A 26,193-nucleotide genomic window follows, 5' to 3' on the forward strand; every position below is an offset into this window, starting at 1 on the left:
ATTGGCGGCGCTGAGGCGGCGGGGCGGGGGCGGGCGGCGCGCAGGGCCGGGCGGCAGCAGGTGGCTGCGCTCCGCTTCGTGCCGCTCCGCGCCGCTCCGCGCTCCCGTCTCTGCTTCTCCTGCCTCTCCTGCCTCTCCTCTCCGCTCCCCGCCGCCTCAGCGCGGCCCCGCCGCCGCCAAGACGCCGCGGGCCGTGCTCCGAGTGAAGAATGGGGCGGCCAAGCTCGCCAAGCCGCCCGCGGCCGCGGGCGAGACCCCCGGCGGCGCCCCCGGACCCGGGCTCTTCATGGAGCGGTCGCAGAGCCGGCTCAGCCTGTCCGCCTCCTTCGAGGCCCTGGCGATCTACTTCCCCTGCATGAACAGCTTCGACGAGGAGGACGCGGGTACTGGGGGCCGGGCTGGGTGCGCTCGGGGGCCGGCGGTGCCCAGGGCTGTGTGCCCGCCCGCCGTGCGCCATGCGGGCGGGCGAGGCTGGGTGTGCGGCTGCCGGCGCTATCCCCGACCCCGCCGTGGGCTCCGGGGGCCGCCGCTTCGTCCCGAGGGGGGGTTTACGAGGCGTGCTGGGGACTGCTGGCGAAGGGATGCGTGTGCCTGTGGAGGTTAAAACTGGGAGTGTGTTCCAGCGGTGGAACACGCTCCGGCTGCTAATCGATGGGAAACGCGGGTTATCTGCAAATGGAGCGGCTCGCGCTCCATCCTCCTCTGTGTGAATGAAGGGCAGAGCTCAGGGAGAAGGCGTCCGTTCTGCCGGGTGGTGTGTCCGCTCTGATTTATACACCATCAGCTCTCGGGCCGATTGTTCCCAGGCGTAGTTAGCGCCGTACACCATGCTGTCTTTGGAGAGGGGAATAAAGGGATTCAGTTTAAATGAGGACAGAATAAATCCCAAAACAAAAACCTTTCAGAATGGATGCAGTGATTTTTTTTTGCCGGCATCAGAAAGATCTTACTGGCCTCAGACTGTTGGCGGTAGTCATAGGTGAGACCAAGCTTAAAGAAGTGGGGCACTGGCAGGGGAAAGCAGGAAAGGCATTGGGTTGAACGGGAGAGGAGCGATGGTGGGTGCTGGAGAAGGTGCTGGGAGTAGAGGGCAGCACAGCCGCTGCGTGGGTAGGGAGGATGGAGAGCGGTCGGGGAGCATTCTGTCCATTACCTGTGGCTCCCTGGTAATTTAGGGGTGTTTTTCCCAGTGCACACTGTACCTGAGACTGAACTCGTAAGTGAATCTTGTGAGTGGCAGATAATAAAAGTTGGTGACTACGGCGTATTTTAACACTGACAGTCATGGTTGCATCCCTCAAAATGCCGGCATGCTCCTTTGTCTAGTGGCTCATCCCAAGATATGCAGATACAAGCAGGAATACATCAGCCTGCCAGCTGCTACACCTGTAACAATTGTTTTTAAAGGAGTTGACGTAAGAATCAATTCATCATCTGTGTGATTAACCTAGACTTGTCATCAGCATCATGCAGGGGTGGCAAGCAGAGGATTGTCTCCTCCTACAGATGTAGTTTTTAAAATTTTTGTCTAAAAATTTTGCTGATGATGTATTTGCAGTTCAGATTTGGTTCAAATGCTGAGGAGCGTACAAGGCAATAACAGGAGCTTTGGGAAGTCTCAGCGCTGTTGCTTCAGGAATGATTGATAGTGAGGCATGCTCAAGTATGAGAACCCAACACAATGCCTGGGACAGCATTTCATTCCCTGGTGTGCAACCTGTCCTGCTCTGAGCAGGGTGATAGTTTAGGTGAACGCTTCCTCTTCCACCGCTTAAAAAAAAAAACCAGAACACTTTTGCGCTGAATTGTATTTGTTCACACTTAGTGAATGTTCATGCATGGATGTTAATAAGCTGCTCTGAGTATAACACAAGTACTTGTCTCTGAATGAAATAAATCTACAGTTAAGACCTCATTCTCCAGCATCTTAGGAGCAGATCTTGCTGGTGTGAGTTGTCTTGTTAGTGAAGCTGCTCAGGGTGGATTCAGTGCGATGGGGATGTTGCAGTGTTGCTCCTGTGTTTTGTGCCTGTGAGTGTGTGTTCAGACACGTATGAGCAACCAGCCAGGAAGAACGTGTGCTGCTTTCTATTTTTGGTGTTAAAACTACAAGTGTATAATCTTCTCAAGCAAATGGATGACATGAAAGAGAAATTACAAGAGAAATGCTGAAATTGTGGCAGATAAGATTCTGTATTATTAATATCCATGCATGCTTCTGAAATTGTGAGAGATTCGGACCAGTTTGGGTTGCAGCATGATTTCTGTCAAAAAAATAGATCTCGATAGCTCATTCAGGGAGATGAACACTGCACTTGGCAAGATGTTCTCCACAGGAGGTGGCAGAAGAAAAATGAAATTGATCCCAGGGGCAGTGACAAAGTAAACAATCCTATTTCAAACAGACACATCATCCATTTTGTCTGAGGCTGAGAACCACATCTTTAAGAGAATAGCCATCCTACGGAAAAAGGAGAAGAGCTGATAAATGGCCAATCCTAAAGGAAATTTGATGTCTTCCTCTGAAAGAGAAAAACAGCCTAATGATCGCTTAAATCTGCAAACAAGAAAAATTCTTGAGATGTTTCATTTAAGTTACTATGGGTGGGTTGTATCAAAGGAGCCTAAAAGAAAATTTACAGATGTGCTGAGAGCCATGGCCACATTTGGGCAATGGTAACAATACCTCTGGCTTGCAGTATTTCAGCCTTTTAATCTGGAAAAATTGCTCTGCTTTTTAAAAATACAGAATATACTTTTATTTAGACAATATTTCCTTTTCTGCCATGGCTCTTTTCTTCTTTGCTGCCTACCTTGTGCACATAAGGTGAGAAGACTCTCCTCATCTTCCACAGTTCCTTTACCTGGTACACCTGCAGTGTGTCTGAAGGGAGTTCTGGGCAGTGAACTGGGTGGAGATGATCTCTCAGTGTGCAGAAGGGGGCAGCCAGTGGAGGCAGGAAAGCAACAGGGCTTGGAGCAAGAGGCAGATCACATTTGGGTGCTTCCAGAGCATGAGGGTGATGGAGTTTCAGATATGTCATGTCTACGTGTCTCTCCAGAGACACAGTTGTGGACTTCAGTGTTCTAATACCTTTTACATTCCTCAGCTGCAGCTGCAAAGAATATGCTCTGAGCAAATGCAGAGCTTTTTTTTTTTTTTTGCTAGGAAGTTGCAGTGGGGCTTTGAAATAGCCAAAATGCACCCAGCAGTTCAAGGACTTGGGGTTAATAACTCTTTTGATCTCAGCATGGTAATGTTGCTGCCCTTCCTGCTGGCTGAGTGCCACTGTCTTTGCTCCACTGAGGTCCCCAGCAATGTCACTGAAGTTTAGGGATTTTTAAACTGCAGTTATTATCAGAATAATTGTTGGTTTAACTTATGCAAATGTCTATCCTACATTTCAGTTATGGAGCAGTAGAGTAAGGAGAGGTATAAGTCAGTCATGCACTCTTTGTGGGCACATTTCTAGAATGCTTGTTTCTAACACGAATCTTGTGAACACAAATCTTAGCTGTTCTGAGGATCTGCCATACGCTTGCTCTTGGCTGGAATCAGCCATTTGGAATGCTGATATTCCTGTGGGAACATGTCAGATGGAACCAAACTGCTGATGAGTGAACTGCCAAGTGGCAAGTGCGTGTGGGTTAATAACAGGATCCATGATGACTGTGGGCACCTTCTAGGCAGCTTGTGGTGTACCTAGGTGCAGCTCTTAATTAAAACTGAGGGAATGGGGTGTATGATGGTGACATTAGCACAGCCCTCCCCAGTTCAGGATGAAGGTTATCCTTAAGGTTAATGGTGTGGAAGAGAGCCATCTTGCTCCTTGGGTGGAGCATGAAGTTTGGAAACCAGGCTAAAGCAGAGCAGAAAGTAAGGATTTTGCAGAGAGTGACAACAACCAACTTAGAGCTGCACATTCAGAACAAGCAAGCTTTGAGCAGGAGAGAGGAGGTGGTTTGAGTAGCTTGGGCAGTTGATGTGGCAGTGGTGAGCCCTCTGGGAGTTGGGAAGTCAGAAGCAGTGCTCAGCTCTGGAGAGCTTCCAGATGAGGACCCCCATGTACTACGGAGGATAAGAGATACACCTAAAGAAAGACAGGTAGGGAAATGTGAAAAACTACTGGAAGGGATGGGGTTTGCTTTCTTGTGCCTAAACTGCAGGATCCAGCAGCACTACTTGGGTCTGTGCTGTGTCCCAAGTGGGTGAGATGCTGCAGTGCACCAGCTCCTTTCATCCTACATCCTGGTTTTCTTGGGAAGGACACCTGCTTGCACTGGCAGAAGGCATCTGAAGCATGCCCTTACAGGGATGCAGATTTGGGTGTGTGGAGCTGTAGCTGTGGGTTACACTGCAAATGCAGCTACCCTGGAATCCAGATCCAGCTTAAACATCTACACAAGGTCGCTTACACTCACAAGTGTGAAGAGCAGGGCTGCTGTGGTCAGGAAGCAGGGAAGGGTACAGAGCAGCTGTGAGGGACTTGTGTCCCCTCCCTGGGCAGGACCTCAGCACAGGGAATGTCCAGCTTGGCACAGCCCTGTCCTGGCTGCAAGACAGGAGAATCAAATCGTGTCTTAGCCAGCTGGAACCAAGTTTCTGGCAGAGAGAAAATGGTTTCCAAAGTCAAAATGTCTCCTAGATACTGACAGTAAGCCTTCCTCGTGTCAGCTGCTCATTCAGGAAAGAGTTGAATTAGAGATAAAATTCAGCCCAGGCTGCTGCTTTTACACGTTATAAAGTACTGGCAGAGGCACTGTGTTGCATTCAATTGCATTGAAGAGAAGTACGTGAAATACTCATTTAATGGATTGATAAAAAACATTTAAACTATTGGGTTATGAGAGGGGAATGTGAACGTTTAGGTTAGTTTAGAATATTCTTGTGTTTGGGTTTTATCTATTGAACTTCCTCATAATTTTAAACATTGACCTTCTCTATAATTTCAAACATTAAAGCGTTACAAAGCTATTAAATAGAGAGAGCCCCTATGTGTGTTTTCATGTTGCCATGGATATTTCTCAGTTGCAGCACTATATTGGGGTACATATGGTTTAAAAGAAAATAATGATTCAAGACTTAACTAGTCCGTTTTTACATGTTTTTAAATATAGCCCAAGTGCGTTAAATCCTTTTTGTGCTTACTTAGGTTTTGCTTCATCCAAAGTTATTTTTCATCCAAAGTTATTTTTTGGAGCTCTGTAAGCCTCCAGCCAGCTTTTTTAGTTGTTTTTAAGGTAGGCAACCATGTTCAAGTGGCAGAAACAGGGAAAATTATTTGTCCGTCTGGACTGTTAGGTATTTTTAAAATAAATCTTTAATAAATGAAAGGATAGTTTATCCCTGTAACCCTGCAAAGACAGCCCTTAGAGCTCACCTGGCCATGCATTACCCCAGGGGTGCCAGCTTTCTTGGCTGGTGCAGGAGGCAGCAGAATCCTGGGTTTTTCCCTCTTTCTTGCACAGTAAGGAGGATGTCTTTGGCTGTAGGTTATCCTAGTGATTGTAAGAAATGCCTCTCTCCCTGCTGGTTGCATTCTAGCTCTAGGTAAACGTGTTTGTTTCATAAAGAGCTGCTGTCAATTCAGTCTTCCATCAGAGGAAGGTGTATCAAAGGGACCTGCAGCCTGGAAGAAGATGCTGTGGCTAGGACCTGCAGAGGCTGGTGATCCCAGACCTGGTAATGAGTTAAACCAGGTCTTAAATACAGGAACTGATTCTTACACTGGGGTGCACCTGGTCAGGTAGAGCTGAACAATTCTTGCTGTGCACTGGACATCCTGGCCTGTGTGCACTGGAGGCAGCTTTCTGCTCTCAGGCCCTGCTGCTGCACGTGTGATCAGAGGACTGCAATCACAGACAACACGTTTTGTCTTCAGTGGCCACGAGAGACTGGAGCAGAGCAGGAGCCCTGAGAATGAGTCAGCATTAGGAGCAAGGGACTTGAAACCTTGTCCTTGTTTGTGTCGCTCTTGGTGTTGTGGCTGCACGTGAGAGCCGTGGTCCTGGGCCAAGTTCATGCTGTGTCTGTAGAAAGGCAAAGCAAAATGTCAGCGTCAGTCCCAGGGCGCCCGTGGTCTGTGGCAGAACCCAGCAGATGGGGAAGGTGGGACAGATGGGCGAGCACGGGGAAGGGTGACGTGGCATCGATCAGCGCTCAGCGTGCCAGGCTGCCTTCCCAGGCCACCAGCTGCTTCCTGCTCCTGTCTCCCACGGGGCGTCCCGCAGAGTCCTCCAGCATGCCCCAGCCTGGAGCATCCACCTGTGCTGTGCTCAGCATTGGTGTGAATGCTGGTGTAAGGTGGGAGCAAGAGAGCTAGCTGCTAGCCCAGGGGTCTCAAGCACTGTGCCACAAAGTGCTGTGTGGAAGTTTCCTTGGTGGTCATTTGGGTGTAGGTTTATTGGGGAGAGGGATGTGGATGAAGTCATGGGCCACGATGGTGGCTCTGTGCTGTCCCTTCAGCTTTTGCAGCACACACTGCAGCCGTGGAGAGCACAGCGTTGTGTCTCCTTCCCTCAAAGGTGGCATGATGAGGTATTCAGAGGATGATGCTGAGTTCAAGCCGTGTGTGCAGTTGTTGTTGAGAGTGGGTTGAATGTGACCCCTGCCAGCCACAGGAAGAGGATATCTTTCTCTTTATTCTGCTGTCAACTGGTTTCTGAGTACAAGAATCTGTCCCTGGAAAGCTTTCTATTGAGGAGACATTGTTTTCTTACTGCTTCTATTTCATGTGCAGTTAATTCTAATGCAACATTTATTAATTCAAAAGCACTCTGTTCTCCGGGCAAAAAAAAATTATCTTTGCTCTGTCAGATTCTTGCATCAGGACAAGTTGTGAAACGCTGTAACTACTTTGCTTCAACATTTGTGTTTGACAGAATGTGTGGATCTGCTTTGTGTAGGGAAGAATTAAGTTTGATTGGAGTAGTTGTTTTGAGGAATAATTTATCTGTGCAATTGTTTTCTGAAGTGCTATTTGCTTATATTTGAATGCCTTCAGTTAGATTAGAAATGTGAACAGTTTAATTTAGGAAATGGTCTGTAAGTCATTGATGGTTTTGATGGGGCAGTGAGACCTGACTCACTCAAGACTCTCAGCCCTGCTGTCTCCTCCTCTCTCCTACAGACATCTGTTGAGAAGCACCATTAGCATATTTGAATAAGGATTTCTGCTCCTCTGTGGAAGTGTTCAACACATTTTGAATATCCCATCTATCCAAATGATGTTCCCTTGGCATTTGGTTTTATTTTCTGGGAGGATGCTGTACTGTATGGCAACACATGTCACTACTGGGGTTCTGCAACACAATGATCCTGCAGTTGTGCCATTGCTTAAGTCATCTGCTGATGACACACAAATTAGGCACTCTCTGCTTTCCATCCAACCATGCTTGCCTTGAATCTGCATTCAAGTTATATCTTTGGCTTTGCTTTTTCAAAGCAGCACATTTGTAAGGACTGACTAGCCCTCATACAGCCTCACCCCACAGTGGTACAGCAAGCTCTGTAGCCCTACCTTTTAGTCAAAAACCAGCCACAGTTAAATCACTGAGATGGATAATATCAGTTCCACCTTCATACCATCAGGGTGTTATATCAGCTTTGTCCAAAACACAAAGCACTCATACAGTCTTGCAGAAACCAGTCTAAAATGTTTGAGTGCTCAACAATTTGGAGAGTATACTGCGTACAGAGGTAAATGATACATTTTCCTCAAAACTCTTTTATGACTAGGAGGAACTTAAGCTATTGTCTGTGTCCTTATTCTTGCAAATTTAGAGGTAGAGGGGTCTCTTGTATCTGTTCCCCAAGTAACTAATCTATTCCTAATCAGAAGGATAGTTTACCCTAAAATTTAGCTTAAATCTGAATGGAAATAGTGCATTGCTATCACATTGCTCCCAGCACTGTGGGAAGCAGTTGATTGCTGCTCTCTTCAAAGCAACTCTTCATATCACAGAACTGTTCCTTCTTGTGTGGATAATTCCAAGCCAGGCAATGACCACAGTGACAGACATTGCTTCCTGGCATCCCTCTCCCTCCTTTGGCTATTTGGACCAAAGAAACCTGATGGATGGTTTCATTTTTTTTTTTTTTTTTTTTTTTTTTTTTTGCATAAAGCAGTTTTCCAAGTGTCCTGTTGACCTTCTTGCTGGATTTGGGATTATCGAGGAGGAGCAGTGTGGACAGTGCCCTGATTGCTGTGTGGCCCCTTTCAATGAGGAGTATCTGTTTCCCACAGTTTGTATGCAACATTCCTGAAAATACACATTCTTGTTCCTGGCTAACACTCAGGGTATGATCCATGCTGTTTTCCAGATCATTCCCAGCATGGGTGCTGTTGGCTACTCATTCCCTTTCTGGCATTTGTATGTTAATTTTTTCGGTGCTCTGAAATTACTGGGTTTTTACATATGCCTTTAGTGATTTTCTTTGTGTTGGTTTGGAGGGTTGAGCTATTTTATCCCATAGGTATTGGTCTGAATTCAGTATCTGTTGTTTAGTGAGACCTGTGCTTTTTTTTTGTGGGATTGGGAAGTGGGGTAGATGTCTGTGATAAGATGCTTTATCCTCTGGGCTCCAGGAATACAGCAGTATTTGTGGATAATTTTGGGATCTGGAGGAGATGCTCTGTAACTGAGGATTCACAGGCAAAGTGCAGCATCCTTGAAAACCTTTGCTTTCAGTGCATCCAGAGTGACCGGTTTTGTCAGGCACCTTCTCATTGCTTCATTCTGTGGTGCTCAGGTCGAGGGACTGCCAGGGTGTCATTCACAGTTAGCAGCTGGAATGAGGACAGTAGTGATCCTTACTGTGCTTCGCACTGGTGACATCTGATTTAAGAGTTTGTAGTCTCTCTGCCCAAAGAGCACATGGCTGTGTCCCTCTCTGGAGCTGGCCACCCTCTGAGGAGCAGCAGCTCAGACTTGTAGAATGACCCACATTAGCAAGGAAGCAGCAGTGTCACCAAAGGACAGGAGTGTGGGGACAGGCTGCCCCTCGCTCAGCTCCCTGGGCAATATGGATGAGGCTGACATTTCCCAGTGGTGACAGTTTCCCAGTGCTGTGGGACTTCTGCCAGCTGCCCACCAGAAGTATGCATATTTACAGTTAGCAGGGGATGTATCCTGCCATGTGGATGGAAAACATGTTAATTGTGTTGCAGCCAAGATGTCTAAGAAGATTAAGATTTTTTTTTTTCCTGTTGTAAATCCAGCTCCTTGTTTAGCACTTCTCAGCATCCTGGGAGGATTGTGTGGGTGGGTTGTTGGTTTTTTTTTTTGGTTTTTAAAAAAAATTTATTTTTACTATTTACCTTTCTTTTCTTGTATTTTATACATGTCATCACAGCTCCAGAGAAAAGTTAGGAAACATTCGTTCAGGATTTTCAGGTGGCTGCTTTATAGCCCTATTTTTTAATCAGATTGTCAGAAGAAAAAAAAAGAGAAGGCTTTTCCTTTCTGATGCCTGTTGGATTTCCAGCTGCTGTAGATGATTAATTCCTGAAAGTATCATGACAACTCAGACCCAGTAAATTTCCCTGTCCCTTACATTCAGGTTTGTGCTGCTGTCCCTCTGGCTGAAGCCCTGCTGCCTCCTGCCATGAGACCTCACCAGTAGCATGTGGGATTAGAGAAACTGCTCTGCACGACTTCTGCAGAGCCCTTCCATCTTTATAGCTGTTTGAATTGAATTCGCAATAAGGATAGGCAGTGCTACAGACTGACTTTTGATGCTTGTCAGTATTCTGCTTTCCCTCAGATCCCCCCAAACCAGAAGGAATTGCTGGAACTGCTGTCACAACCCACTGTTGCATTTCAATGGTAAATTTGGTATGTTTGCCAAAAACCCAGGCATTTTTGTGTGGGTTGATCCCCACACATCTGCCTTTGTGGATCACATAGTCCACAGTACATCCCCTCCAGATACAGGATTTTTGTTTTAATGTAAGTAAAGAAAAAAGATACATTAGATAATGTACCTTGAGATAAGAACAAGCATTCTGCTGGGAGCATAATTTCTACAAGAGTAAGTGCTTGTTTTAAATATTAAATGTGCAAAGTTGTGCTTTTTCAAAGACACCTGTGACTTTTGGTCTCTGGTATTAGTTGGAAGTGAATGTGATTTAGGGCTGTGTCTGCTTTTGTCAGATCAGAAAATCACCCCACAGTTCTGCAAGAGTGGGGCTGAGGCTGCTGCCCTGGTTGTGCAAAACTACCTGGAGCAGGGGAGCAGACCCTTCCTGGGATTCTGCAGCTCAAGGAAGCTGGTGGGGGAACATTGGAAGCACTGGTGTGGAAAGCAGGGCAGGCAGTGCCCACAGTGGGCGTGCAGGCCAGCGCTCAGCCTGGCAGCCCGTGCCTGTTAAATCAGGGTGATTTATGGAACAGTTTCTGTTAAAAGCTTCCTCGTGCACTTTAGGAAGCGGAGCTGCCAGATTGGTCAAACTCCAATGCCCAGACAGTTTGAATTGGCTGCCGGCTGCCGTAACGAGCGTGGCGAAACTCGAACAGCCGTTTCCTCCTGGCTTTGCAGGCTGCCACATCGGTGCTGCTGCTCGCAAAACAGACAGTGTCAAAATGTTACGTGGTATGAGGACATTGCCATGGCAACGTTAGCATCCCATGACACCCGTTCTCGTACTGCAGTGTCAGCGCATGCTGTCGCTGATGTACTTTCCTCCTCCATCTGGGGCCTTGAGGAGTGCTGTGGTATGGGATCGGATGGATTTCTTCAGTAACGGGGCTGAGGGTGGAAGAGATGCTCTCACTGGGCTTTTGGGTGTCTTAAGTAAGGCAATGATTCTTTCTTTTAGCAACACTCTCATGATCGTGTTCGGGCTCAAAAGCACCTGGGTTTGCGTTCTGCTGCGCGGGGGAAGCAGCTTTCCCTCCATCGTACGGTTGCTGCAGTAGGTGTGTCCTACCTGGCATCAGAGGCCCCCACACTCGGGTCAGGCAGCTCTGAGATCACTCAGTTTGGAAAGGCACTCTGGTCTTGTTTTGGGACCAGTCCTTTCAGCCCAGAGAACGCCTGTTGCTAATGTCCATCTGTAGCCTGCAGTGGTCTGCTCCCTTATCCCGTTCCTTAGCAGGAGCCATCAGCTGCCCTGGGCAGAGCTGGTTTTGGACAGCTGCCTCACACCTTTCCTCCATGGCTGCCTGGAGGTTTCAATTTATCTTGATCAGTGTTTTAGGCCTGCCTAAAAATATTGCAGTTTTTATTGCTACCTCTGTGTCCTGCCAGGATTTTCAGTATTCCTCAAGGTTTATTTTCCCCTTGTCTTCCTATATTTCTGTATTTCCGCCAGGTACTGTATTCCAAAATTAGTATCATGGGTTTTCTTTTCACACATGTTTATTGGCTCTTTCCCCTTGACATGGGGAAAGCTGTTCTCAATATAAGCTAGAGCCTTGGCAAGAAATAACAAAGGTGGAGATGTTTCCTGTATGGCAGCCTGTGGACCTTTCACTGGTGCACGTTTCGCACTTCTCCTTGGTGTTTTGGTAGAGCAGGAGAGAGATCTGGAATTAGTTATTGTGCATGTGAAGATTCTTCAAATGGGAAGGGCGAAGAGATGTTTAACTAAGGATTTGCCTACCTGGTGTGTACAGGCTGTGGATGTGCAATTCAAGGTATGTGGGTACACAACAAAGCTGGTTTTTACACAGTGGTGCTACAGCATAAAGGAATTATATGTGATAAAACCCAGAGCTTGTAGTCCTCACATCTGGTCTAAAGGGCCTGATAGGGTAAATGTGAGGTTTGAGAAAGTAGCTGTTGAGGCTAGGGGAAGGAGCAGAACTTGATTTTTCAATCATACCTGTTTGTTTGGACCCACTTCTGAACTGTTTCACAGCAATAATTCTCAGCTCTCCCATCTTGCCCAGTGCTCTGCTTTGAGTTGTGCCAGAGTCCCAAGTTAATAATTCTATAAACTTGTTTTTCATCTGTTTCCACTGAATTCCTGGCATCTGCCTAGTAACAGGAGTATGTCTGTTCCTGTGACCTGGCTCCTCAGTCTCTGCAGAAACACTTTTACTGCTCCTGCCCAGGAGACGCTGCTATGTCTTAAACTCAGTTTTTCCCAAGACTTAATCCAAGCCAAGTACATCTAAACCTGGCATCGTGTGGGCCCTATTTCAATAATTTTGTATTTCTGTCTCAGTATTGCCTAGCTTACCTACTAAAGCACTCTTATGAAATATTGCATGGTTGGTTGAGGCAAAATCTGGCTTGTTTTGCACTAGAAATAATACCAGGCAAGTGATCCACAGTCCATTTTATTTGGTGAATTTGACTGTTTTCACAGCCTGTTCACTACAGTTGTCTGCTGCAGAAAGGCAGCAAGCTTGTTGGACAGAGTGCCTGTCAAAATCAGGAAGTCTTATTCCAGGCTGTAATTTTGTTTAATTTCCTGAAATCTAGAAAGCTGTGTATTTTCTAAAATATCTTTGCCCTGGAGCTCTACGATTGGGTTTCCAAAGATTACCCATACAAGGTATTATCTGCATGAAAAATGTTGATGAGGGGCTTGAATCCTGAAGCAGGGACATGATGAAAATATTTAACTGAGCAAGGTATTAATGAGTTCACAGGCTTATGCCAGTTTTGTTAAGAATGTGCTTCTATATACAAGCTGACCAAGACAGAAGTGTTCTGTGAATTTCAGTTATGCAGATTAAAGCAGCATTTGGCTTTTGATACTCAGTTAATGGTTTGAAAACTGGATTTTGCCAGCTTTAATGCTAAAGTACTATGTCGGGAAAGATTACCAGCCTTTTATTTCAGTTTACAAGGAGGAATAAAAAAACTCGACATCTTGATACAAGTACCTCTTGAAGGGTTTAGCCATCATAAAAGATTTGGTGACCTGTTCTTTTAACCTCTTATAGTCGTCAGATTTGAGAGGAAATTGCAGTCAAAAGTGAACATTTCAAAACTTGCTGATCTGAGTGGTCTAAGAGTCAACCCGATTTTCCTCTTGACATTCCTCTGTTTAGTTCTTCAGACCTGCAGGTGTTCTGTCCACTAAGGCTGCAGTGCAGAAAGGGGGAAAAGAGCTGCGGAACTAGGACAGACTTAGAGTATATTTAACAGTGTTCTATTTCAATGTGACAACAGCTATCGAACACCTACAAGATTGCAAACTGTGATTCACTCAGAAGCTGATATAACTGATGTCACATTCTATTAATAGCTACAGAATTGTAACTGCTTTTAGCAGTGAGATTCATTAACAGCCTCTACAAACACTCTTGACAATCAGTTGAAAACCTGAAAATATTAGGTGTATATAAAAATGGATTATGCCATAAAGGAACCTCCCTGTGCTGCCAAGTATGTTTACAGCAAGTTCTTGAGGGTGTTATGCATAATGATTCCTCTTCATCACTTTCAGTAGGTCTTAGTGATAGCAAAAGGTGTTTGAGGGCTGATCCACACTCTAAATTAATTAGGAGCTGCTGATCTAACAGGGTTACATGATGTGAGTGTATTTGGGGATTATGGTGTGCATGGCATTTTTCTTGGCACGTGGAAGCTGCACAACCTTCCTGTGTAGTGCTGATGATGTCTTGGAAGACATTTGTTCCTTCACCTGTTTTAGCTGCATATTTTGGCTTCAATGGGCGTGACAAACCATGTCTAGACAGAACTTTTCAAGGGGTACCAAGTGCAGGGAGCGCTGCTCCCCTCTGAGCCTTGCACGCTTTCCTTGGCGTGGGTTGATAGCCATGTCTGAGGAGATGGCTGTGGAAGAGAAGGAAGTGTTCAGTTCTTCCTATCCTCAAAGATACTGAGTTAGTAGCTAACAATGATGACATATAATGGTCCTCTCCAGCCTTTGTTAGCTCTCCTCAGGCTGAATGAGTTGGTTACTCTTCCAGACACTTTGTAAACTTGTCTCCTCATTACATATATGTGTGGTTTTAAGGTTTGCATCCCTAGCATGACAGGTCAGGACATGGTTGTAGAAGTGGAATGAAGACTGAGCTTCAGGAGGGGAAGTGGTAGGGGTGACATTTGCTCCGTGTCAAGTTGTGTAGTCAGGCTTGTCACTGGAAGTGAAGGTGTGGATGTGTAAAGCTGGGCTGACGTTTCCAGAGCTTTGGGTATTTCTGACAGTTCCATCATGGTTGGCCACCTACCTCCCTCACTTCCATCTTTCCCATATATATCACAGTTCCTCTTCTATTCCTTTTGGCTGTGAATAATTCCCATATCTTGAAGTTTTCAGGTGATGTCTGCTCTGTCTCATTAATCTGTCACCAGGTTTTGTCATCTCACATTTGGATGTAACCTTACTTTTGGTGGCCTGTGACTCTCAGGCTGTCATGTGTAGACTTCTGGAGATGGAGTCTTCTGAGACTGGTAGGAGAGGTTGGCTCAGGACACAGCAGAATTGAAAAAACAGTCCTTTGAAAACAGTGCAGTCTGCCAAGGAAGCAAAAGTCCATATATGAGAAGATGGAAGCCCTAGGCCTTTTTTTCCCTTTTTCATTGTTCTTTTTTACAAGGTTGAAAGTGTTGGTTTTGAGTACATCGTTAAATGGTCATTTGCCCTTCTTCCCAAGAGTTACAGGCAGCTGTCCAGATAATTAGGTACAATTGATCATCTTCCAGTAACACTGTTTATATTTTAAGTATCTCAATAGCAAACGATTCATTGGGCACATAACACAGCAAGTGATCAAACCACGTCTGGCTCAACATGTCTGTTGAAACAGCCTATGACAGTTAAGGAGTATAATTAGCAAGACATATAAATGGGATTGAAAAAAGATGTGAAAATAAGCAGAAGGATTTGAAAAGGATTAAGAGAGTAAATGACAAACCAGTAGTTAAATGGTGCATGATGAAAGACTGTGGAAGTAAAAGGTTGACTAAATATTGTGACTCTGTAATGGCTGCCCTAAAGTAATAGAAAAATACTCTGTTCAAAAGAATACAGACCTAGATTTATATTGACACATATGCTGACTCTGGGTTTAGACCTGTTTCTTAGGCTTAGTTTAGGTGGGCATCCCCTGAGGTGCTTTTGTGGTTGACTTGAAGACCTGAGATTCCTCTTCCATATTTAATATTGATGATCATCATCAAGGTATCACCACCCCACTGAATGGTGAATCCTCTTCTGAACGGTGGTACAGGTGGACTGGACTGGCAGTTTGCAGTCTTTCAGTAAAGCCGTTCTGAGGAAAATCAGGCTCCATGTTCAGTAACTCCCAGCTTACAGAGTTTAGCTTTGTCTCTGAGCACTAGGTTGCTTTGATTTCAATAATTCATCTCCCTCCAACTGCTTTATTGTCATTTGATTTATTAATGAGTTGGCTCGGGCACTGTCCTAGAGCTTTCTCACAGCTAGGTGTAACCAAGCATTGTGCTAAGCACAGATTGTGTGAAAAGCACACCATTTCCCTGGAGCTGGCCCCTGAGGAACAGCATAGTTAGACTGGATGTGCAAGAGCTGGAACTCCCAAACTATAACCTTGTTATCAGTAGCCCTTCCCAACACTCATTCGTTCTCTCTCTTGTTGTAGAACTTCAGACCATGCTTTCTTTTTTCTAGGAGTGGATTGTGATGGTTAATTAGATGATATTTGTAGAGCAGTGTACAATACCTGCCAAAGGTCACTGTCCTCACTGGTATTATTAGAGCTGGAGGAAGACTGCCAGAAGGTATTGATTGCTTGGTAAAAATAAACCCTTCAAACTTCTTTGGGTTTTATTTATTGCTGCCTTTTATCTCAGCATCCTGCAAACATATCAGAGGGTGGATTTGTTTGCCAGAAGATCAAAACAAAATGTTGACGACTTCTGGTGCCAATTTGTAGCCTCCCGTGTGGGCGACATCAGAGGAATTTGTGCAGTGCTCTGGAAAGTGTTTTGAGGCTTTGAATCCCCTTGGATCCTGGAACTGTTAAGTTTGAGCAAAGCATCTAAATGTCCAGGTGGGATAACACATCGAGTATCAAGCACAGGAGGATCTCGTTGGGGCTTGGGAAGCTGTATTGTGTATAGAAGCTTGTAGACACTTCCTGAAGTTGACATTTTGATTTGTTTGGTTGAAGTCTGTCAATTAATTGAGTAAAGCTGAGTCGTGCAGTGGGTGCTGTTGAGAATGCTGTGTCTGGCTGGTGGGAAGGGCTCAGTGCCCTCTGTTTTCTAGTTCATCTCTCAGCCATGGTTTACACTTCTCACACACCTCACCGTGGAAAGCAAAATGTCACACTTTGAATTCATTAAGCAGCTGTGACTATTGAGAGGGAAGGCTGTTCCATATGACAGTAAAATACAGGAAAAAGTCATGTATCTGTAGTAGAAAACACATGGGAAAGACAAATACTGTGTAACGTTCAGAAGGGCCAAGTCATGCTTCATAAAGGGAAGTTTCTAAGGAGAATGGATACAACAGGAGGACAGTTCAATCAGGCTTATGTGTTAGGAGGATGTACTAATCATGGATCCAGAGCAATAGAATCCAGTAGTGACTTCAAATCAAGTGTGGCCTTGTGGTGTCTGTGATGAAAATGTGCAGTTGGAGCAGAAGGAAAACGTTACACTTTCTCCAAAACAGGCCAAGGACAAAGCACAGACTCCAAACATCCCAACTTGTTCTGACCTAAAAATTGCTTCAGCCAGGAGAGTAAACCAGGCTTTGGTGAAGACTGCAAAGTGCTTTCTGTGCATGTGTCAGACCTGCAAATGGGTTTGATTTGACTATCACAGGTCCCCTTTGTGTTCATTCCAAGCCATTAAGCTCCTTTGAATGAACATTTGGGTAAATGAGAAGTTTTTGAGTGGACTGACTGTTGTCCAGCAATCTAGAGAACTGACTTGTCATGGAGCAAAGGACATGTCTTGTAAAAGCTTGCCAGTGGTGCTTGAAGGTCCAGTGCTAGGCTGGCCTGGCCTGCCAACCTGCTTCCTCAGGCACAGAGCAGCTGCTGGGGGATACAATGACCAGTGATACTTTGGTAATCTTGAACAAGTGCCATCTGCTTTTCTTTTAAAACTCAGGACAGTTCACAAGCAAAAGAAGGGCAAGAATCATCAGCAGATGCTGTCAATTCACTCCTTCAGTTCTAGTTGTCCAGATTTTGTTCCAGAAGTAACTGAAATGTGAGCAAGTCTTACAGCTGCCTGCTGCATAAAGTATGAGTATAAATGGTTAAAAAACCCCAGTAGATGACAGAACTAACATCTAGCTGTTTAGGTACATGGCTGGTGGAAGGGAAGAATGGTGCTAGTGCTGAGAAGTGGCATAGAGGTTTCTTTTACTGAGATTTCTGTTATTTTGATATGTCATAGCCCATCAGTAACTTAAAGATGGAGAAAGCTGTGGGAAATGGGACAGTAAATATCTGCCAGCACAATTTTAATGCTCCCTCAGTTGAACTGTTTAAATGTAGTTGCCTCTTAGAGGAAACCATTGAATACAGATTTTAGTGCTTTTGCTGCTTGGTAGGTTCTCATGTGGGTATTGCAAAATCATCCCTGACAGCCCAGACACATGTGGAGTTAGACATGAGTCTCGAGTGAGAGGGGAACAGCAGGTGCTCTACAGGTGGGACAGGGCTTGCACAGACCATGCAGGGCACCCAGTTTGCACAAACTGTAGAGGAGGAGAACCTGGAAGCAGCTTAGGAAAGGGGTGGGAAACTACTGCAGTCTGAGTTTGTGGCAAAAGGGAAGGAGTAAGAGATTTTGTGTCTGTCAAGGTATCTGGGGAAAGTCAGGGAGATGGCAAGGTTTCTTAGGATGCTTCTTCAGGATGCTGGCCCAGCTTCTGGCTTAGGGACTTGGTCTACTCTTGAATTTTTTCATCATTGATTCAAGCAGATTTCTTTTTGACCCCTCATAAATGTCCATGAGCACGCCAAAGTCCTGCAGTGAGGAGATACCCAGCAGTGCCACTGCCCCTGTCACCTCATGAGGATGTCTGCCAAAATAGATGTGATGAGTTCTTGGCTGTGGGTTGCCACAGAGCTGTGGCTGGACAGACCCTAATTATAGCACATTATGCTGGTTTAATGACAGTAATAGAAAGTCAATTTATAGGCAAGAGCAAATTGCCTTTTTATATGGGGAGGAGTATAATTCCTCCCATGTGTTGCATTATTAAATTTGTAATCTTCATTTCTAATGCTTTTCAAAAGTGAATATTAACAGAATCTAAAATGCAGCTCATAAATTTATGAGCTGCATTTTCCCCCCAAACTCTTCAAGTTCTAGAATTTGTCTTAAATGGTGAACTTCAGCAAGGTTAGGGTTTTTTTTTCTTTTTTTGCTTAACTTAATAAATGAACTTACTTGCTGCCTACCTCTGGACAAGCTTAAAAAGCTTAAAAGCTCCAAAGGTACTGCATTTTAAATAGCGGTAATGAATATCTATTTCCATTCTTGCTGAGTGGAGAGTTCTGAGTTCAGACTTATTCCCTGGTGATAAAAGACACGGGAGAGAAAATAAATTGACACGTTTTTGTATGTCATTTGCTAGCGAGGAGGCTGTTGTGATGCTCTTTTTTGTTGCCAAGGAAACAGAGCCCTGAACTCCTGTCTCTGCAGGCAGCAGGAGGAGGAAAGGATATTACTTCACTCCTGAGCTCGATTTGTAATTGTAACTTGTGATCAGAGACTGTGAATGGGTTTGGACTGAGGGTCTCACCTTCAAGTTCACTTTCGTAGTTGTGTGTCCTACCTCCTTCTGTTGGTTTCCCTGTTGAAATGGGTGTGAAGGGTGGAGCCTGGTGGGGGGGTGGCTGGCACAGTTACTGTACAGCAGAGTGAAACAGAGTGCTGGGGCACAGGCAGTGATGGGAAGGGATTGTGCTTCTCTGACCTTGCCAGTAACGTCTTGAGAAATCCCAAGGCTCCCTTATGTCAGCCCACTTGTTAAATCTGAGAACAGAAACATGAAAGTTACCTGCAGGTATCAGAAGGCAGGAAGTGACAGCGATGCAGGTGCTTCGTAAGCATGGTGTCCTCTTCTGACCTCCTTCCATTGCTGTTGGGCAGTCATTGCCTGCACATTTTATAAAGAGATTCCCATCAAACTTTCTTTTGTGGTTACATTAAAAGCCTTTTTTCACTCACAGACTGCCCTTTAATGCGTTTTTGATCTCTGAACTGTCAGCGTTGCCTGCAAGGCTTGATGCTGGCTGTATCACAGTTGCTTCTTCATCTGTTCTCTTTGCTGCTCTCATAGTAGAGAGAGATTAGCAGGGTGCTCTAAAGCATTTTGTCCATCCTTGCTCCTTCTACCAAGTTCATTCAGAAATATTTGATCATGAGATTTTGGTGAACTTTCTGCCAGGTACATGCCATGGGGTAACCATGCTGCAAACAGGCATTGCTTCTCAGGATGCTCTGCTGGTGTGTGGCTGTTGTTCACTGTGAGTGATTAATCCAAATTCCATTCAATACAATATTGAGCACTGTTGTGCCTCTTCTTCACCAAGGACTGATTCTTACTGCATCTAGTTGTTGATAATTGAGAAAACGAGGTTTTGATATTGTTCCTAAAGCGTATGAATCTCCTGTATTAATTAATCTGTATTAATCTGATGACTTTTTGCTTCCATCCTGAGTAATCTGCAGCCAGGCATGATATTTTGGTTGGTTTCCCACATTCTGCAGTATCTTTCAGTAGAGATGAACACGTTATGTTTATTTTCCTGCTCTGGCCAAAGGGCTTTTTCTCCTCTATTGAAAGCTCAATTCTCTGCATACACAAATGGTGAACTGAATTTCCCAAAGGACTTCAAGTAAACTGGGATGTTTTTCTATCTGAGTGCTGCTTTTGTGCATGCAGCAAGCAGATGTAGGAGGCAGTTATGTGTCTGCCATGTTCATCTGTGGGAGAGTGTGTCACTCGGATGAGAGCTTGCATGTGTCTCTTCAGGGATTGGGCTGTGAAAATTTTGCTTGAATGTTTTTTCTTAGGTGTCTGCTAGTTAAATTCCAGTGCCTCTGTTTTTGGTATTGGATGATGTTTTCCATGTGTAACGGCCTGACTTGTCCCCAGTTGAAGATATTTATGATGTATGATTGGCAGGGCTGTTTGCAGTGATACAAACTCACTTTGATTTCTTAGTCACTGTGAATGATTTAGCATCGTAAGGAGCTGTTACTCCTGTCCTGCTTCTGGGCATTGAAGCCTGACCTTCCCTTCCAGCTGTCATGAGATATCTGCAATGAAATTACTGCAATCATGAAGGGCAGGGTGCTCTCCTTTCACTCCACCCAAGTGGAATCCAGCACTTGATCCAGAGCCTTGGTCCTGCGAGGGGATCTATGTGAGAGAGGCAGTATGAGTGCAGTGGATCCAGTTAGAGCCTTTTGGGAAACGCAGTCACTCTGTGGACTCTCCCTTCAGCACCACAGGTGTGCTATAAAGAGAGGGTTTTGTACAGTTCTTGATACCTTTTGGGGGGAGAAAAGGGTTCCCTTTAGTGCACCTGAGGTGGGCTGTGGTACTTGCCTGGCACAACAGATGCTCCACAGCCATGATCCTGTCATGGGATGTCTCCATGTGAGTCAAAGCAATATGTAGAATTAGAGGGGAAGAACATGCTGGCTTGCTTCCTCTAGCATTCGCTACAGGTATTCCAAGAAAGCACCTTTGGTGAAGCCTGACACAGGTAGTTGTAACATCTGGTGAGATTGTCTGGAATTAGGAACTCAATGCCTGTAATTGTTTAACTTCTCTGGAAACCGGATCATTGGCTCCCCCCTCTCTGCTTCCACAGTGGATCAAATAATTGCTTCCAAATGGACATAAGTTATTAATCAGTGTGTATAATTAAAGTCAACTCCTTGTGAATTTGATCATTCGTTTCCTTAAGGAAAATATGATGAAGTAATTATAACCCAAGCTAAACACAAATCAAATGCTGTTCTAAACGCAATTCTGCACCAGGATTTCAGTTTATGAATGACTCCAGGGTTCTGTGGCTTCATGCCTGTTAAGGAAATGGGGCTGTGTTTTTAATTGTCTTTATAACGAGTGAACAAAAGATTGCATGACTCATTCATTGTGCCAAGACTTTTGCTCTCTATGCTCACACACACACGGTCTCGACAAAGCTGCTTGCTCCTAAAAGAGCATCAGTAGGACAGAAGAAAAGGGAAGAAATCTCATTATAAATACAGCCTTGTCAACTGCTTCCTCAGAATTTTGTCTGTACCAAAACAAAACTTTACCTGCTGTGTAGTAACTGTGATTTTTGAGGGAGGCAAACATTTCTTCAATGCTTAAGCTGCTGTCTTGACTGTCCTCCCATCATTACTGTATAGCAGATACTTTCTAGTTTCAGCTAAATTTGGGGGAGAAGTCCAAGATGTGCAGACTCTAAAAGTGCTGGAAAAAATAGCTCTAGGTTGAGAGAGAGACAAAAACTAGTTCCTCTGGGAGAAAAGGCTTGATACATAATCTCATTTTCAAATTCACCTTGTGGATGAATGCAGACCTCTGGAGCTGAGCATCTGGTGGGACAGAAAGGTGTGTCAGCACCTCTGGGAGGTTTTTGGTGCTTCTGGAGGCTCCTGACCTGAGTCCTCTTCTGCAGCAGGAAGGCAGAGCTTGCAGACAGGCTGCTGAAGTTACTTGGCACCTGCTTGCTTCCCAAAAGTTACCAAGTGAAGAACTAGAAGGACACAGCAGCTTCATGCAAAGTTTCTTGGCTTAGTGACGTGTAGGCAGGGCAGCTCTTCCATCTCACGCCATCCTTCTCTATGATGGCTCTTTCTAGTAGCTTTATTTTTGTGAATTCACCTCATTTTTGTGATCCTTTTCTAAATCAAGAGGTTTTCTGCAGCTCAGGCTCATTCATATTTCAGAACCTGGACGTAAGTAACATCCTCATTAATAGCATGAGATGGGTGACAGAATTAGGACATTTGGGTGCTCTGGTTCAACTCTCTTGTAATTAAGCAGAGAGCCTCACCTGGCCTTCACAACTTATGTTGGGTAGCTGGAGAACTTCCAGCCAGGGGGACACAATTTGGCTCAACCTCTAATTCTCCTTGTGGATTAACAAGGAGAAAGCCCTGGAGTTGTGCTGACACACTAACCAACCACTCATCTTTCTACTTTGATGTTATCCTGGTACCAACATGCTGATAGCTGGCAAAGTTCTAAGAGTTTGGAACTGAGAATGTGTAGAGCATCACTGGTTGTGGATTCTGTGCATGGCACTTTGCTCAGCTTTCTAGGGAGTAAATATTACAGTGTAGTAGTTTAAATAAATCAGTTAAATTAATTGCCTGTGACAAGTGTATATGTTCTCTGAGCCCTTCAGCTAAATTTTCCTTGACTTGGTACGTACTGGGACTGCAGACTCCTGGGGTTTCCCAGGTGGGCTGATGTCAGAGGGGAGTTTAACTCTTGGTGAGGCTTAAAACCCAAAATCCAAGAAGTGGAAAGATTGAATCCCCTAATTGCCATGCAGCAAGAGTGTGTATATATCTGTGGTTCATTGCACTATAAATGTCATAGTAAGATTACATTTTTAAGTCATCACCCCTTGCCCAAGCAAAAAAGCAGCAGATGAAGAAGGGCCTGGGTTGTGGGATATATCTGTCCCAGACAACTGGAGCAGCATCAGCAGTTCTGTGCTTGTATGTCCCAGGAGACCTGGGCTACAGACAGGGCAGTGTTCAGGTTTCATTGCTAGGCTGCTGCAGAAATATTACAACAGTGAATTTTCTGGATGGTTATAGATATTTCATTTAATCAGACACTACTGCAAAGCCTGGCAGATTGGGGGAAGAGAAGGGGGCAGTGTGTTCCATTTTCTTATAAAAATAAAAATGCAAAAGCAGCCATCAGATGAAGCTATTTAGATTCTGCTGCTGCAAACAAAATAGAGACATGGAAAGAATTCTGAAGAGCTGGGTCTAGCTGCAAAGTAGTTCCCATGAAATACTCTGAAAGAACCAAACATTTTTGTTAGTGTCATGGTACTGCGACTTTTTTATAGTGAAAAGCTGAACAATTTTTATCGTAATTGAAAACTCCATTTGAAAGTCATTGACAGTGGAACATACGTGTTTACCTTTTTGGCTGTTCACTTTCTCTCTTTTGACAGGGAAGGAAAAAATCTCCAAGTGATTTTCCTGGCTACACTGTTTGTTGCAGAACTTTTTCTTAAGATGCTTTTAAATGAAAATTTTGGCAATTAATTTTTTTTCTATAGGTGAATTTATCAAAAAGGTCAAAATTAAAAATAGCATCATAAAAACTGTTTGGTTTTAACCTCAAAAGGAGGAGAAAAAATATGTTTAAAATATTAAAATGGAGCGCATGAAGAAAGGAAGAGCTTTTTCCCAGCCAAGCTACAAGAGATGATAACATCTACTGGGGTGGAGACTTGCTTATATACAGGCATAGTTGGATTTAAACCAAACTGCAGCTTAGGCCAGCATAGAGGGAAAAATGCTGCTTTAAGTGTCTGAGGAGTTGAGGTTTGGGCTGGGTTGTGGGGGAACTAAGGAAGGCATCCTCAGGGGCTATTCAAGAAAATAACCCTGTGAATGATTTTTGGTCCTCTCCTGATGGTGAGGGGGAAGAACAGAAACCTCTGGGCTCAAGGGGAATTGGTTTGACATCACATATCTGGGCATGGGTGTCAGCACTGCCTGTTGGTGTGGGTGAGGACAGGCCAGCCTGAGCACCAGGATGACAGAAAGCTTTTCTGTGCTAAAATACCATTGTGGGTCAGGAGGAGTGGGGTGTATTGGGGCTGTGCTGCAGTGGGAATTTAAAGGTGTCTCATTGCCATCTCCAGAGGCTTCCCAAGCAAGGCAGGGTGTCCTGGCCCTGCTCTGCATTCAGCTGGAGTTGGTAGCTGTAACAGCAGTGCAAATACTTGCTAATTTTAGTATTTTTCTGGCTCTCACAAGAAGAGTTGATTGAACTTTCCTAGCCCTGTGAACGTACCTAATCTCCACAGATTAAGAATTAACATGTTGAAATATTTTTTTCTATCCCATAAAGATTCTGTACTTAATTTGGAAAGAAAGGGTGTGATTTTGCTAGTGTCTGAAACTAGGACAAGGGGAACGAAGCATACAGCCTGATTAGTGCCCCTGCTTATCCCCAGCCATTTTCTGTCATTCTGGTGGATTACTCAGGCTGTGATGATAGCCTGGCATGTTCTGGAGCACAGTACAAACTGCCTCTCTTTAGGTGCTCATAATTCACACTCCATTAGGATGTTGATGTAGGGAATGCTTGGCAGGATGTCAGGGCTTGCCAGGCGTGATGAGATTGAGTTCATCTTGTTAAACTGCATTCTGAAGGGACAATCCAGTATTTATATTTTTTTTTTTTCCTCAGCAGAAGCAGCCCCTTAGGAGAGCATCAGAGCTTGCTCTGAACAGAGATACCCCTGTAAAGGGGCCTGTGCTGCCCACCCTGGCAGCCAACAGCTCAATGAGTGCCAGGCTGTCACAGGTGTTGGGTATTCATGCAAGGCTGTGGGAAGACTTCTCTTTTTCTCCTTTGAAGCTGAACAATGGAATTTTTATTCATCTCAGAACTGATTCATGGCACACAGGTCTTAGTACATGTCATGGGGAGTCAGCATCTGACTAAACATATTTTTTTTTTTAACACTTCAGGAGCATCAATGCAGTGACAAAGTTTCAAGTGGAGAAGTTAATGTACTGACTCTTTTCTCAGAGGACCTGAAAATAGGTAGGAGGTGAAATGGTCAGTGCTTTAACAGTCTGGGGTGCTGAGCTGAGACTCTCACTGCTGCTTTTTGCCCACAGATGTGCAGACAGTCCAGTTGTTGGACTTGGGGACCTTCCTCACCTCAGCAGGTGATACTATTGGATACTATCCATCCTGATGGATGCTTGATGTTTTCCCTTGTTTTCAGCACCAAACTGACCTGCTTCATCTTTTCTCGGGCAGGTCTTCATGGGGAAGAACTCTAGAAAAAAAACTCCTAGGGTCAAAACCAAAGGGTGAAGTTAGTGGCTGTGGAAAATGAAAGGGCTTGTGAGCCAAGGGTAGAGCAGGCAGATTCAGCATGAACTGAAAGGAGATAGCTCCGGGCAAATCTCCTCTGCAGGCACTTGGGTCCTGTCCTGTCTCTGCTTTGTACGCGATCTACAACGAGCTCTGAAGGCTTCCTTGACTCTGCCAGATGGGTTTTTTTCTGTTTTCCCTTGCTGGAGTTGTCAGTTCTTCATGCTTCAGAAGTGCAGGTTTGTATTCTGGAGCAAAGCAGGCGATTCACGAGCTGAGGAACCCAGGTGTGAATCCAGAGAGCAGACTCTGCCCAGGTTGATGCCCCGCAGCGCATTTGGATGGGAATTGTTCCATATTGCTGCACTTGGGTAAGAAGAGCAGTGGGGATGCAGTCTCTTCACTCAAGCTTGGACAATATACAATATTGTTATATTTTCCAGGGCTTTGCAGTAGAGACAAATTAAAGTAAGCATTCAACTGATTTCCCTTCATGATTTTCCTCCTGGCACCTCAAGCTGAAGTTTGGGAAAGGATAACAGCTACCCACACTGTTTTGCCAGACCCTTTTGTCAGTCTTGGGTGACCCGTGTTGGTGCTGTGTGTCCATGTGCTTTGGGTGCCTCTGTGTTCTGTGCTTGGAAGCAGTCGGATAATTTAGGAGCCAGGCTGATTGAGTTGAAATTCAGTCAATGCCTAATCTTAGGACTAAATCAATACCAATTAATTCTAAAGTACAGGAGGGTCTGTAGCACATGCATCATGATGGTTTCTTTTTGTTATGGTAGCAAACTGTGAAGGAGGAGAAAATTGAAAACAAAGTGGAAAAGACAAAGATGGTAACAAGTACCTGGGTGGAGGAAAAGGAAGTGACGAGGGGAGACAGTGTAGGGATAACAGTGAAAGGGGCATGCTCTCTCTCTCAGAAATGCCATCAATAAACATCTATTGTAGAGTAATTCTGTGTAGGAGTAATAATTATATAATCATGACCTTGTGATGAGCTATTGCAGGACTCGCATAGATTTTTCAAGACTTGCTGGTCTCTGAGCATGGAGAGCCCTGTCAGTAGCAGAGAGGAAGAGCTTCAGAGCATTGTGCATGGGAGTGCTGTAGAAGAGAACATGAGAAGTGGTCACTCTTTCCTTGGGGGACAGAAGGGAGCAGTGCCGCTCTTATTTTTCCTACCCCTATGATTTCAGGCAAA

At 44.8% G+C, this 26,193-nt stretch overlaps 1 protein-coding gene across 1 annotated transcript in view; it reads left to right on the top strand.

Annotated features, from left to right (window-relative positions):
* Positions 1 to 286: 286 nt before the first annotated feature.
* The window catches only part of RIMS4 (regulating synaptic membrane exocytosis 4), a 47,340-nt gene continuing 21,433 nt past the window's right edge, over positions 287 to 26,193 (top strand). Inside the window, exon 1 of the mRNA XM_062505143.1 lies at positions 287 to 383. Within this exon, the coding sequence (XP_062361127.1) occupies positions 287 to 383 (97 nt within the window). The remainder of the gene's footprint in view (positions 384 to 26,193) is intronic.

This window comes from Cinclus cinclus, chromosome 18 (assembly GCF_963662255.1).
Source record: "Cinclus cinclus chromosome 18, bCinCin1.1, whole genome shotgun sequence".
NCBI lineage: Eukaryota > Metazoa > Chordata > Aves > Passeriformes > Cinclidae > Cinclus > Cinclus cinclus.